Here is a 13733-nt window from a genome sequence, read left to right on the forward strand (position 1 = left end):
ATTATAAAAAATACAAATAGTGATCTCAAAATGAATGAAAAAGATAATTTCAGAACATTGTATACAAAGTGTTTAAGAAAAAAAAAAAAGACAGCAACCTGTCTTTAGCTACTAATCATTCTTTGGTGGAGGAGAGGAGCTTAAAAACTATCTGGGACAGCCCTGGCAAGTTTGTTGGATAATAGCTACATTACGGACAGAAATGGCACCCATTAGTCACAAATGTATATGAGGACCCCGTCCTTCTCCCAAGGGGAGCAGTACTGGGTTATTGCCCTCCACATCACATTCATTTTCAAACTTCCGTGTGCTTTTACTTACTTCCGGGCTCAGGACGGCCGTGCTGTCACTTGGGACATCTTCTTCATATCCTTTATTATGATAACTTTCTATTTCATGACCTGTGCTTCCTTCACTCGGGCACTTGTTATAGGAGCATCTTGGACTGTTGTTGCAGTGGGAAAATTCGCATTTACCGTCCCCGATTTCTGAGGGTGTACATGAGAGATGGGGAGAACCACTGTCATCCTGATAGGGTGGTGGCTGCAATTCATCCAGTGGGGGCGTTCTTCTCATTCTCTGAATGCAGTTTCCTGATAATAATTAAGAATCTGGTCACTGTTTCCCATTAGCCTCAACATGGAGAACACTGTACAATAATCACACGTAACTTCAAAATGGAAATTAAAATGCTGTGGCAAGTTGGATGTCAGATCTACTAACTGAGTTTTCTTCTTGCCTAGTTCAGGTGCAGAAATAAAATAATCTGGTTCTCCTCCCCTCTCCTGTGTGGTAAGATCAGGAAAAATAAAAGTCATATATTAGGAGAGATTCTGTAAAATACCATTAAAATAAGTTTTATTGAACTTGCTGTTTTATTTCATTTTCCTCTCTCAAACCAACCATAGCAGTATATATACTTTATTTCTGTTCTGATCTGTGGCTTCTCTAGTCAAAGTAATTTTTTTAAAAAGCATTGGAAGAAAAAAAAAACCAAGCATAAACACCTGTCTATTGTCTTAAGTTACAGGGCTAAACCTAACCCAGCATTTAGCATAGCACGGTCAGAACTGTTTTCTACATCTACATGAATCTAGAATTCTAAAATGAAGTGTCCCAGGAACCAGGCCCAATCCCTGATATTCACCACCTTCAGCACAGACTGAAGGCTGGACTGTCACTTCTCTACTGTGAGAGAAACCGCCCCCCCCCCCCCACCCCCGGCCCATGTCTGCACTCCTTTTAAAGCTCGGCTCTACTGGGTTTACAGTAGGTGTTCCCAGTAGAAATGTGAATATTATTTCTCACTCTCAAATGATCCTTTTAAGTGTGTGTGTGTGTGTGTGTGTGTGTGTGTGTGTGTGTGTGTGTGTGTGTGTTGGTCCTGGGGCTTGAACAGAAGGCCTGAGTATTGTCCTTTTGGGAGCAAGGCTAGTGTTCTACCACTTGAACTACAGTTTCACTTCCACGTGTTTTTGGTGTTTTTCTTAATGCCAGTCCTGGGCTTGGGACTCAGAGCCTGAACACTGTCCCTGGCTTCTTTTGGCTCAAGGCCAGCACTCTACCACTTGAGCCACAGCACACACCAGTTTCTGTGGTGCTGAGGAATCAAACCCAGGACTTCATGCATGCTAGGCAAGCACTCACCACTAAGCCACATTCCCAGCCCCAGATTTTTATTTTCATTATTTGGTGATTAATTTGAAATAAAGAGTTTTATGGACTTTCCTGTTCAGGCTGGCTCTGAGCCACAATCCTCAGATCTCAGCCTCCTGAGTAGCTAAGATTACAGGCATTAGCCCTTGGCTGATCCTTTTAATTTTTACCTCCCTAATTGCTGTCAGTGATTGAGACTAAGCATGTATGTGAACAAGGATGGAGTAGAGTTGGGAGGGGGAGAATCAATAAAGCTTAGTATATAATTTTAAAATAGCTTAATCTATATAAAATAAATTTGGAATGTCGCATCAAATAGTGAACTTAAACATTGCTCATGTTATACTGTGTTTAACAAGAGAAGCCCTGGAAAAGGTAGTTTGTATTGTAACTGTTAAGGAGTTGAGTTCAAGTGTTCAATATACTTCTTTTCTTCCTAAGATAGATACACTTTACAGAAAAATTGAAAGCCTCGTTGAAAAAATTACCATGTCTAGTTCATCTGCATTAACTTTGCATGAATTTAGATATTTGATCAGAGCCCTAATTTTGAATAAACTTCCTATCTTATCTATAAGTGTAGTACATTAACTTTTTAACACCTTACTGAAGTAATATAGTCAAAGCCAAATTAGAGAATACATACTGAACAACATTCCACATGGAAGCCCCTGCCCCCACCAACACCAGAATATTAAAAGAGATCAGCAACTTCAAACAATTATCTGGCTCAATTCATTTACATGGAGTAGGTAAGTGTGGCTGGCACGGTTAGCAGACTGACTGAACCCCAGCACACTCTGGTCCTCTCCACAGCAGCATTCCAAGGGCAGCCAAGGAGATGCAGGCACAGTTCCAGAACCAGGCTTCAAGGAAGATGCTATTGGCTCTTCCTTTGCTCTTTCCTTTCCTCCTGTCTGAGGGCACAGCAGCCACCTTATGACCATGAATTAAAGAAAACTAAAGATGAAGCAGAAATATGGAAGGAGTCTGGGTATCTGAAACATCACTAAGGAGCCCCACACTCTGATAGCTGAGAAAAGCAAACTCTTATTAGTTAGAGTCCAAGCTAAAAAAAACAAACCACCAAACAACTACTAGATACATATGCCATTGTTTTTAAGTTCAGTCTCAACTGATACTTATAAAGCATTAGTACTTCCTCTAATGATGCAAATTTAATCACCCATGGTTAAGCTAAATGGTAATTCCTAATACTTACTGGACCATGAAGTCAATTAATAGTGTCCCAAGGGAAATTTGTCCTTCACGTTTGTCCTACGAAAAGAGGTGATTTCTCCCAGAAATCTCAGCATACTACTCATAGATCTTACTGGACAGCAGTAAGTCTATTACTAACCCTTCCCTAGCAGGAGAAATGGGATTATCATAACTGGATTAGAAATTTGAAGCCTAGCTTCACTTTCATACCAATATAGAAAAGAGTAGATACCCTGGACAATGTAAAGGCCAAGAAGGAGCAAGCAAGAGAGATAAGGACTAGGAAACAAACATGATGGTGAATACACCTTTCTTATGCTTCAGTTTACCAACTGGATCCCAGTTTTCATTTTGCTTACAAAATTTTCCTCTCCATGGCTCCCCCTCCACCACTTCAGCAGCAAAATTTCCTTTTGCTCAATCAGGATGGTATAATTTTGTTTAGTTTGTTTTTTCATATTATCCTTGCCTCGCTACAGCTAATCATCTAGTACTTTATTACAACTAAGCTCTAGTCATCTGGCATTTGTTTAGATTTACTATTACTCCAAATGCCAAGTCATAAATTAATTATACAAGGAAGTCTGTGATATCCAAAGATTCCAACTATGCTCAATGGGTAGATTTTGCTACTGTTTTCTAGGTTAGAGAAAGTGTTAAAAGCCTTAACTTACCATGATAAGTCTTTAAAATACAATGCCAGGCTGACATCTTTATGGTATATTTCACTCTTAGAAGTGAAGAACAGGAAAATGTGTACAGAATTTAAAATTCATTAACATACATGGTCATAGGATTTCCATGAGAGCCCCCAAAAGCCAAGCTGAAAGATCAAAACTCTGCCAACAGAGTAGCCAGAATTCTAGTTCTGAGCACTGCCTCAAGCCCACGGACAGAGATCTGGAAGAATATTCTCATGGCTAGCTTCCATTCCAGTTTCCCCTAAAGTGTGTACTTTTGGGCAATTAATGAGCATGTGTGTTTGCTATAGACAGCTACCTTCTGTACCCATGGGCTCATGAAAGCTACTGGCTTTCTTCTTGCTTATTCTAAGTAGAGAGGAAACAGGTGTGCATGTTGTGAGTTTTGTGAGCTAACAAGATTTGAAACATGAGGATTACAGATTACTGTTTAAAAATTAGAGTTTGGGTTCTTCTTTTCCAACATGCTTTATCTTCCATTGAATTAGCAGTGCTAATTGTCTCAAAGAACATTGAAAGGGGACCTACAGAACTTAGAAAGAGTAAAAGCCAATACTGAGTCCTCTTTTCTTCTCCTCCTCTTCTTCTTCTACCCCCTTCCTCTTCCTCCTCTTCTTTCCTTTTCCTCCCCTCATCTTCCTTCTTTTGCCTTCTCCTCCTCCTCCTCCCTTTCTCTTCCTCCTCTTCCTCTTTTCATCTTCTTCCTTGTCCTCTCCTCTTCCTCCTTGTTCTTTTCTCCTCCTCTTCCCTTTTTCTCTTCCTCATTCTTCTCCATCTTCTTTTCCAATTGGGTTCTTTAAATTCAATTCAGACTTTAGAAATTTAAGGCTTTTAGCTTTTCCAGAAAAGAAAAAACAAGAAAGAAAAAAGATAGCTGGGACTCATGCCTGTAATCCTAGCTACTCAGAAAACTGAGCTCTGAGGATCATGGTTTAAAGTCAGGCTGGGAAGGAAAGCCTAGGTGACTTTCCAATTCACCACCAAAAGGCCTGAAGTAGAGCTGTGGGTCAAGGGCTAGGGCACTAATCTTGAGGGAAGAAGCCAATGGCCAATGCCCAGGCACTGAGTTCAAGCTCCAGGACCAGCACAAAACAACAATATACATATGTATATATAAGTATATATATATGTATGTATGTATATATATGCATACATATATATATACTTAGATACTTTAAATACTTGTGGATGTGTTTAAAGCAACATTTAGAGGCAATTTACAGGTCTAAGTGCATATATTGGAAGGTATGGTGTTAAATAATCATGATCTAAGCATGTATTTCAAGAAAAAAATGAAAACAACAAATTAATGGGCCAACGAGACATTAAAAAGATAACAATTTTTCCACGTATCCTTCCCTCTTAGAAATTTTCAGTCCTAAAGCTACCGGGAGGGGCAGAGGAAGACAGAGGAAGGCAGAGTCAGCTCTGACGACAGCAAGTGACAGTGGCCAGGACAGTATGTCGGGGCCCAAGTGTCTGAGGTCATAGCCAGTGTGGTAAGGTAAGGAAAAGATGTAAATTGAAATACAACGGCCATCACTCTCTGATAATGACTGTGATGTAGAAAACCAAAAATAATTTAGGGATAACCTATCAGAGTAAATTCAGCCAAGTCATAAGACATGAGGTTGTTTAAAAAAAAATCAGTCAAATGTCTACACACATGCAACACAGAAAGTAAAAAGAAACCCATATATACTATCAGATAATACCAAGTACCTTAGATTCTGCTTGCCAGTTGTTGAGTTTACAGTGTGTACTGTTGACAATTAGTGGACTCTAATCTTGCAACCCAGAGGAAAAGCAGAGATGTCAGAATTACAGGATTGGTATATGCCTTCACTAGGTTGGCCACTGTAAAACATTAATGGGCTTGAAGGGCTGGGAATGTGGCTTAGTGGTAGAGTGCTTGCCTAGCATGCACGAAGCTCTGGGTTCAATTCCTCAGTACCACATGCACAGAAAAAGCCAGCAGTAGCACTGTGGTTCAAGTGGTAGAGTGCTAGCCTTGAGCAAAAAGAAGTGCTCAGGCCCTGAGTTCATCAAGCCCTAGGACTGGGGGGGGGGGGGAACCAAAAAACAAATGCTTTTCATGTTAATGGCCTGCACCTGTAATCCTAGCTACTAAGGAGGCTGAGATCTGAGAGGATCAGAATTCAAAGCTAGCCTGGAAATGAAAGTCTGTGGACACTTACCTCCACTAAAACTACCAAAAAAGCTCAAGTGGTAGAACACTAGCCTTGAACACAAAAGCTTAGGGATAGCTCCCAGGCCCAGAGTTAAAGCCCCTGGACCAGCAAAAAAAAAAAAAAAAAGTCTTGAAAAATGGTGGCAGATTATCATAAGCTTAATTAGAAGATGACTTCAACTGCAGTTGCTATTCCAGATGGCGTATTCTAATTGAGCAAATTAAGACATTCTTGGTGTTTGATACTCAGTATTAGTTAGCAAGTAGTTGGGTTTTTTTTTCTTTTCCTTCATAACAATCCAAAGAGAACAAAAGTTAGCAGGTTGTTTTCCTCTGGTAAATCCAGGAACACTTCTACTTTCTTGCTTCAGGAAAATAAAAGTATTCTAGATGTATGTTCCACTCTGTTCTGCAGAGACCTCTGCTTCCTCATCATTCCATAACTGTCTTTAGATGACAGAAACTGGTAGATCGAGAGTAGAAGAGGTGAATGACATAATGCCTTGGTAAGATATATACAAAGGACAGGGTTGAAAATTAAATCATATGAAAAAACAGAAACTTGCCATTTTAATAAAGTTATGGAGGGTCTAACCATGTAATAGGATATTTCTTTCAAAGTTAAAGAGGATTTACCAGCCTGGTGCTGGTGGCTCATGCCTGTAATTCTAGCTACTTAGGGGGCTGAGATCTGGGGATCACAGTTCAAAGCCAGCCCAGGCAGGAAAGTCGGTGAGACTCTTAATCTCCAATTAACCACCAGAAAACTGGAAGTGGCACTGTGGCTCAAAGTGGTTGAGCGTTAGCCACAATACCCAAGCCCTGAGTTCAAGCCCCATGATGGACCCCCCTACCCCCCAAAAGGAGGATTTACCAACCCATGTGTTTCCTTCACGGAGGCCAGGCAAGCTTGTCATCTCCCTTTAACATAGTTGACTATATAACTCAGACCCATTTGAAAGATTAGCTAAAAAAGTACTAACTTTGAGTGAAGCCCAGAGCAGGGTAAGTCTTTCCAGGTCATTGAGGAGAGAACAGGAGAAGCTTGGGTGCCGGGCTCGGGTCGCCTCCCCTGGCGCGGGGGTTCAGGCTCTCCTCTACTCCAATCGCTCCCTTTCTCACCCTCTCCCCTGGTCACCCGACCCGCAGGTAAGGCCAGAGTGGAGTGGGGGGCTCAGGAAAGACCTCAGGTGCACGCGGCCGTACGAGATCGCTTTACCTCCCTCCTTACCCGTGAAGAAAGCCAGGCGTACATGGACCTTGGAGACGCTTCAAGAGCAAATCTGATTTAATAAGGGAGGGGCTAGCAGCTGATATAGTAGAGGGCGACAAGAGAAGGGGTCATCGACCAGAGAGCTGGCGATAGGCTGGCGACCTTGTCATAGGACCCCCTCATGAGCTAATGTCACTTGCTTAGCACCACCCCAGGGGGAAAGCCCGCGAGACTGGGGGGCACATGGGCTGGCGAGAAAGTTGGGGGGCTGGTTGCAAAGCCAGTTCTTCTGGTTCCGGACCCAGAGAATTGTGGCCTGCTTCCGCATTCCTCCAGGGCTGGGGGAAGGGTGGCATCTCGGGAGTGCTCTCCGTTGCCCTTCCCCCTCAAGGCCAAAGCTGAACCCCAACACTTTGGGAACCTGACAAACCAAATGGTGCTCAAAAGATCTTGATACCAGCAAGTATCCCTGGGAAACACTGAGGAGAGTTACAGTGAAGTCCTTTACACACACACACACACACACACACACACACACACACACACACATTTTATTTGAAATTAGGGTTCAGATTATTTTTGTACCATGCTTTGAAATCTGAATTCTTTGCTTGGTTTATTCTCCTGATGATCTGAAATAATCCCTGATATAAACCATACTCCATATATTGCCAGCAACTTTTTGTCAGTACAATCTTATTCAGAACAACTATTTTTCTCAAGTGAAAAATCAATTCATTGGCTCTCATTTCTTTTTTTTTTGGCCAGTCCTGGGCCTTGGACTCAGGGCCTGAGCACTGTCCCTGGCTTCTTCCCGCTCAAGGCTAGCACTCTGCCACTTGAGCCACAGCGCCGCTTCTGGCCGTTTTCTGTATATGTGGTGCTGGGGAATCGAACCTAGGACCTCGTGTATCCGAGGCAGGCACTCTTGCCACTAGGCTATATCCCCAGCCTGGCTCTCATTTCTTGATGCTTAAGGTTTTAAGACAAGACTAGGAAGTGGAGGCGAGATTCAAATGGTAGAGCACTGCCTTGAGCAAAAATTCTAAGAAAGAGCACCATGGCCCTGAGTTTTAATTCATAGTACCAGCACGCAAACAAAAAGAAAGACAAAGAAAGAGAGCAAGGGAGAGAAAAAGGGAGGGGGAAGGAAAGGGAAATAAACTGAGCAATTTTCTTTTCTGGGAGTATCCCCTAGCCTACTGTCAGTTTCACACACTAACTGGAATATCGAAGGACACCAGGTATTAACATGATCCGCCTTGTCCAGTATGAAGCGGAAAGTATTGGACTGGATGTGTGGCTGTAACCCATCACCAAAGGGATGGCACAGGTAAGTGCTGTAGCTCTGTTTTCTCTTGAAAAGTCTGCACTGTCAGTACAATCTGGCAAGCCAGGGTTTAAAAAACTGTAGTGATATGTTAACAGCAAGGCAGGTGGAATATTCTGGTACTATATAGCTCCTTTCAGAGCTGGACCTCAATGATAATAAAGAAGGAAAAACAGCGCAGTGATAATTCAAAGCAGTCTTTCACCTTTTCCCAGAAAAGGAGCTGGTAACATTTTCTGAGTACTTGCCTACGGTCTGGCTAATATAAATACTCTGTGTTGGGGGAGGGGAAACTTGAAGGACTGGTATTGCTTGAAATGATTCTAGGACTTGACAATACCTTTACCTCTAACAAGTTACACCTCCAGTGTGCATAAAACACCATGCATTCTAAAATAGAACTCCACACACTGCAAGGTGCATACTTTCTCACACCAAAAAAGTTTCTCAATTTTGAAACAACTGCATTCGCTCTACTTCTTTGCTTAGATACCTGTTGTTATCAGATTGAACTAGAAAACTTTACTATCTACCATTAACTTTCCATTTCTTCTAGGAAGAACATCTAAGATTTTCCAACATTGAACCCAGCAAGGCCCATGTCCGTATCTAATTCTTACTCTTACTTATATCACATTTTAATCAACAATTCCTAGATGTATGCCTACCATACACTTGTCAGGTTCGGACTCAAACTCTCTACAAGCTAAATCGCACTACTGTGGCTACAGTATTAAGATTTTGTTTATCGTGTTAGGTGAAAGTGTTTCAGAACTACGCGTACTACAGTTAAGTGCAGGTTAATATAGTTGACTAACTCCGGATGCTCATGTTAAGTATCCGCACATAACATTCAGGACAACTTTCTAAATGTTTGCTAATGCTCTGTAGAACAGCTCAGTAAGCAAGCCCCTGTTCCAGCTGTCCCCAGGGCTCTCACACCATCATCTCTCACAATCCCATCATGGCCAAACAAGATCAGTTTCCTGAATGTGCCATGCTCCTTTATAATGCCTCTCATAATCCCGCCCTCCCCACCTACGATCACCCTTCACGTCCTCCTGACTTTTTCTTAGGTAATTTCACATTGTTCTCCCAAAATATCAAAGACCCATTCTCTCCTATCTTCCTGGTTACATCACTCACTCCAAACAAATATGCTTATGCATATAAACTGGGGTAAATGTTCCTACATATTTCACAGCATACTTTACTTTAGACACTGTAATTGTTTGTTCAGATGTAAGAACTGTGAGCTCTTTGTGAGAGCCGGTACTCTTTTATCTTTGTACCTGCAGTGCCTAGCAACAGTTGCTAAAACATAATTACTAAAACTCTTTGTTGAATAGAAGGCAAGATAATTTTTGCAAAGCTAATTCTTCAACATGACTGGCAGGGCAATGTTACCTCTGGGTTCACAGACCCTGAACTCACACTGTTTTGCTTTAACATTAAAAAATCAAAGAGCAGATGATATTAAGACCCATTACTACCCATTCTACATTTAAAAACTCTTCTAATTAAAACACATCACGGAAATATCTATTGTGGGAAAAGAGTAAGAAAATTACCACTTAAAAATTTCCCTCCAAAAACAAACATAAAAGTCTAACAAAAGTAGTCAAAAGTAGAGGGTAAAGGAACAGATCCATGATACAGGACTAACATAATTCTAACATAATAAACACAGATCAAGGGGTTGAGCCCCAGAGCTACCCTTCTCCTGATGCAGATTAAATAATCAAATGGACGATATTATAAATATGAAAATTGGAAGTGGCGCTGTGGCTCAAGTGGTAGAGCACTAGCCTTGAGCTGAAGAGCTCAGTGACAGCACTCAAGCCCAGAGTTCGAGGCCCCATGACCAACAGAAAAATAAAATAGATATGAAAAATGCTTTTGATTTCTTTCAGAAGTACATCAGTACATTAGTTCATAAAATTGTCTAAATTAAATGAAAACAGACAGGAAATTACTGATAGTAATTACAAGGTTGATCAGTTCATTGATTCATTTATTTATTTATTTTTGTGTCGCTGGGTCTCATGCACGGTATGTAAGCTATTCTCTATAAGTAAGGCTTTATGAGTTAGTAATCACTGTGAAATGGCAACCCCTCTGTACAACACCTTAATAATAACAATAGAATTATATTTTAAAAACAAAATAAGCCCAGTGCCAGTGGCTTATACCTGTAATCCTAGCTACTCAGGAGGTTGAGGTCTGAGGATCATGGTTTGAAGCCAGTCAGGACAGAAAACTGTGTGAGACTCGTATCTCCAATAAACTACTCAAAATAGCTGCAAGTGGCGCCGTGACCCAAATGGTACAGTGCTTGTCTTGAGCAAAAGAAGCTCAGGGACAACGCCCAGGCCCAGAGTTCAAGCCCCAGGACCAGCAAAAACTAAAATAAAAAATTTAATTTTTTTAAAAAAAGCATGCCAATGAAGTAAGCACTCTACTTCTAAAATCTACTCAAATATAATTTATAGACAGTACTACCCACATATTTTAGAGAGTTTTGATGTATGTGTACAGTTGGGTAGCTGTGACCACAATGGAGGTAGGAAGACCTCATACCCCACACAGGTCCCTTATGTGCATAAATCCATCCCCAGGCAAGTGCTGAACTGCCTTTTGTACCTATTGTTATACATTTCTAGAATCAATCATAAGTCTTTGGTGAAGCGCCTGTCCAAATCTTGCATCTTTTAAAATCAAACTGCCTGTTTTTTACAAAATTGATTTGTAACATTTCACTATGTAAAGGTCCTTTATAAAATATAATTTTCAAGTATTTCTCATAGTCTGTGCCTTGTCTTTTCATTTTACCTTGTGAGTGATGAAAGTTTTTAATTTAATGTAGCCACCAAAGTTTCAAACACGATTTATGCCACTTACATTTTTACATAAGAAATCACTGCCTAAGCTGGAGGCACAAGGATTTTAGGGTCTACTCCTAGCTACGAATCATCTGGGATGAATCGTGCGCATCCTCAGATGCGGCCTGAGGTAGCAGGCGCCCTGTGGACCCGCGGCTGCTGGAGCTCTACCTGCAGCAAAACCATGCATTCCCCACAGAAGAACCTGGGCAACTGCTGAAGAGAATTACCAGGTATATGGAAGGGAAGGGAGGGGGTCGTTTTCTAGACTACTCTCTTTTTGCTTCACTGACTGATATGGCCAACTTTAGGCCAATACTCTTTTTTTTTCCCCCCAATTTGTATTGTCAAGATGAAGTACAGAGGGGTTACAGTTACATACATTAGGTAGCAAGTACATTTCTTGTCCAACTTGTTCCCCTCATTTTTCTCCCACTTCCCCTCCCCCACCCCCCGTTGTCCAGTTAGTTTACAACATACTGTCTTGTAAGTATTGCTGTTGCATTGGTTCACTTTTTACCCTTTGTCTCACCATTTTGATGTTCCCATTCCTTTCCCTAATTCATACAGACACATATGAAATACCAAGGGTACCAGAATCAAATACAGTGACAACAGGAGCTACATCGTTGTGTGACCACTGCAGCTTCACAGTCTTAAAATCAGATAAGATAGGGTTTCCAATTTTGTTCTCCATTTTAATTTCTTCGTTTTTCTTGTTAAAATTATCTCTAAGTAGCTTGTGCAAATGGGGTTCACTAGGTCAATTGATGAGTATAATGCACCTTGATCAACGTCACCCTCTTGTCATTCTCCTCCATCTCTCCCAGACCCACTCATCCCCTCAATTTTCCTCATTCCATTTTCATATATGTATATCGACTACTGTGTTATGACTGTCTCTCAATCTCTCTCTCTCTCTCTCTCTCTCTCTCTCTCGGCAACTCCTGGGCCTTGAACTCAGGGCCTGAGCACTGTCCCTGAGCTTCTTTTTGCTCAAGGCTAGCACTCTACCTCTTGAGCGACAGCACCACTTGTGCCTTTTTCTGTTTATGTGGTGCTGAGGAATTGAACCCAGGGCTTCATGCATGCAAGGCAAGCACTCTACCGCTACGCCACATTCCCAGGCCCTTCCTCTCTTTTAACTGTGCTTTTTCCCCCCTAAAATTGTTTTGGCTTTTCCAGCTCTCTTTTAAAATATGCACTTTACTTATCAGAGCAGTTCACAGCAAAATTAAGGAAGGTACAGAGTTGCCAGATATTCCCCACCCATCCTCACACACAGCCTCTTCTATTACAACTACCCTCCCAACAGCTGTCCACTAAGGAGCCTACACTGATACATTCTTATCACTCAGAGTTGTTAGTGTCCACTAGAGTTCATTCTGGGTGCTGCACATTCTGGGGGTTTGGACAACTGTATAATGAATCTACAATTACACTACCATTCAGAGTCGTTTCACAGCCTTAAGCACTCTCTGTATTCTACCAATTCATCTGCTTTTCTCCCCATTACTCTGTGGACAACTGGTAGTTTTGTGGTCTCCACTTTTGCTTTTTTAGATGTCATAGGGCTGGAACTATATACTAAATGGAACCTTTGGAGACTGGCTTCTTTTGCTTGGTATTATACATTGCCTCATGTCTTTTTATGGATTGGCAGCTCATTTCTTTTCAGTGCTGAATAATATTCTATGGTCTTAATGTACCATAAGTTATTTATCCATTTGTCACCAAGGGACATTTTGGTTACAACCAAGTTTTGCCAATTGTGGATAAAGCTTCTACAAACATCTATGTATATGTACACACATGCATTTTCAGCCTCTTTGAGTGTAATTGTTGGATCAAATGGTTAAGAGTATATTTGGTTTAATAAGAAACTGCCAAACTGTCTTCCAAAAAGGCTGTAACATTTTGCATTCTCATCCATCAGCAATGAATGAGACAGTTCCTAGTGTTCTATGTCCTTGACAGCATTTGGTGTTGAAAGGACCTGGAGTTTGCATTTTTCCTATGTCTTTCTCATTTCAAAGTAATTTGAGTTTGTCACATGGTACTCCTGTAAAAAGACTGCTGTGATTTTAATTAGGATCACTTTCAATCTGTACATCAATACAGGGAAAATACACATTTCAAAATTCTGTCTTTCAGTAAACATGAGATGATTGCATTTAAGTCTTCTTTCAACTCTCTCAACAATGTTTTAGTTTTTAGTGCAAAGCATTGTTTATCATTCTTAAAAATTTCATTTTATGATGTTACTATAAGTGGTGTATTTCTGTAAGCTATAGTTTCCAATGGTTAGTGCATAGAAGAAATATATCTGCTAGCATAGTACAAATTGATTATTTCTAATCTAAAAGTCTAAAATCTGAAGTGCTCCAAAATTTGAAACTTTTTGAGCACCAAAATGATGCCAAAGTGATAAACTGTTACTTGACCTCCTGTGTGGCTTGTGGTCAAATCATAGGCACACTAAAAGTACTGCATAAAATTGCCTGCAGGCTATGCTTGAATTTGAAACATGAATTCCAGG

At 40.9% G+C, this 13733-nt stretch overlaps 1 protein-coding gene across 3 annotated transcripts in view; it reads right to left on the reverse strand.

Moving 5' to 3' along the window:
* Nucleotides 1–13733, reverse strand: part of Syt14 (synaptotagmin 14) — a 122171-nt gene that overhangs the window by 32641 nt on the left and 75797 nt on the right. For all 3 annotated transcript variants that reach the window (XM_048357683.1, XM_048357682.1, XM_048357681.1), the window contains one exon: nucleotides 322–593. In XM_048357683.1, the coding sequence (XP_048213640.1) occupies nucleotides 322–593 (272 nt within the window). The remainder of the gene's footprint in view (nucleotides 1–321; nucleotides 594–13733) is intronic.

Source organism: Perognathus longimembris, chromosome 11 (genome assembly GCF_023159225.1).
Source record: "Perognathus longimembris pacificus isolate PPM17 chromosome 11, ASM2315922v1, whole genome shotgun sequence".
Taxonomy (NCBI): Eukaryota; Metazoa; Chordata; class Mammalia; order Rodentia; family Heteromyidae; genus Perognathus; species Perognathus longimembris.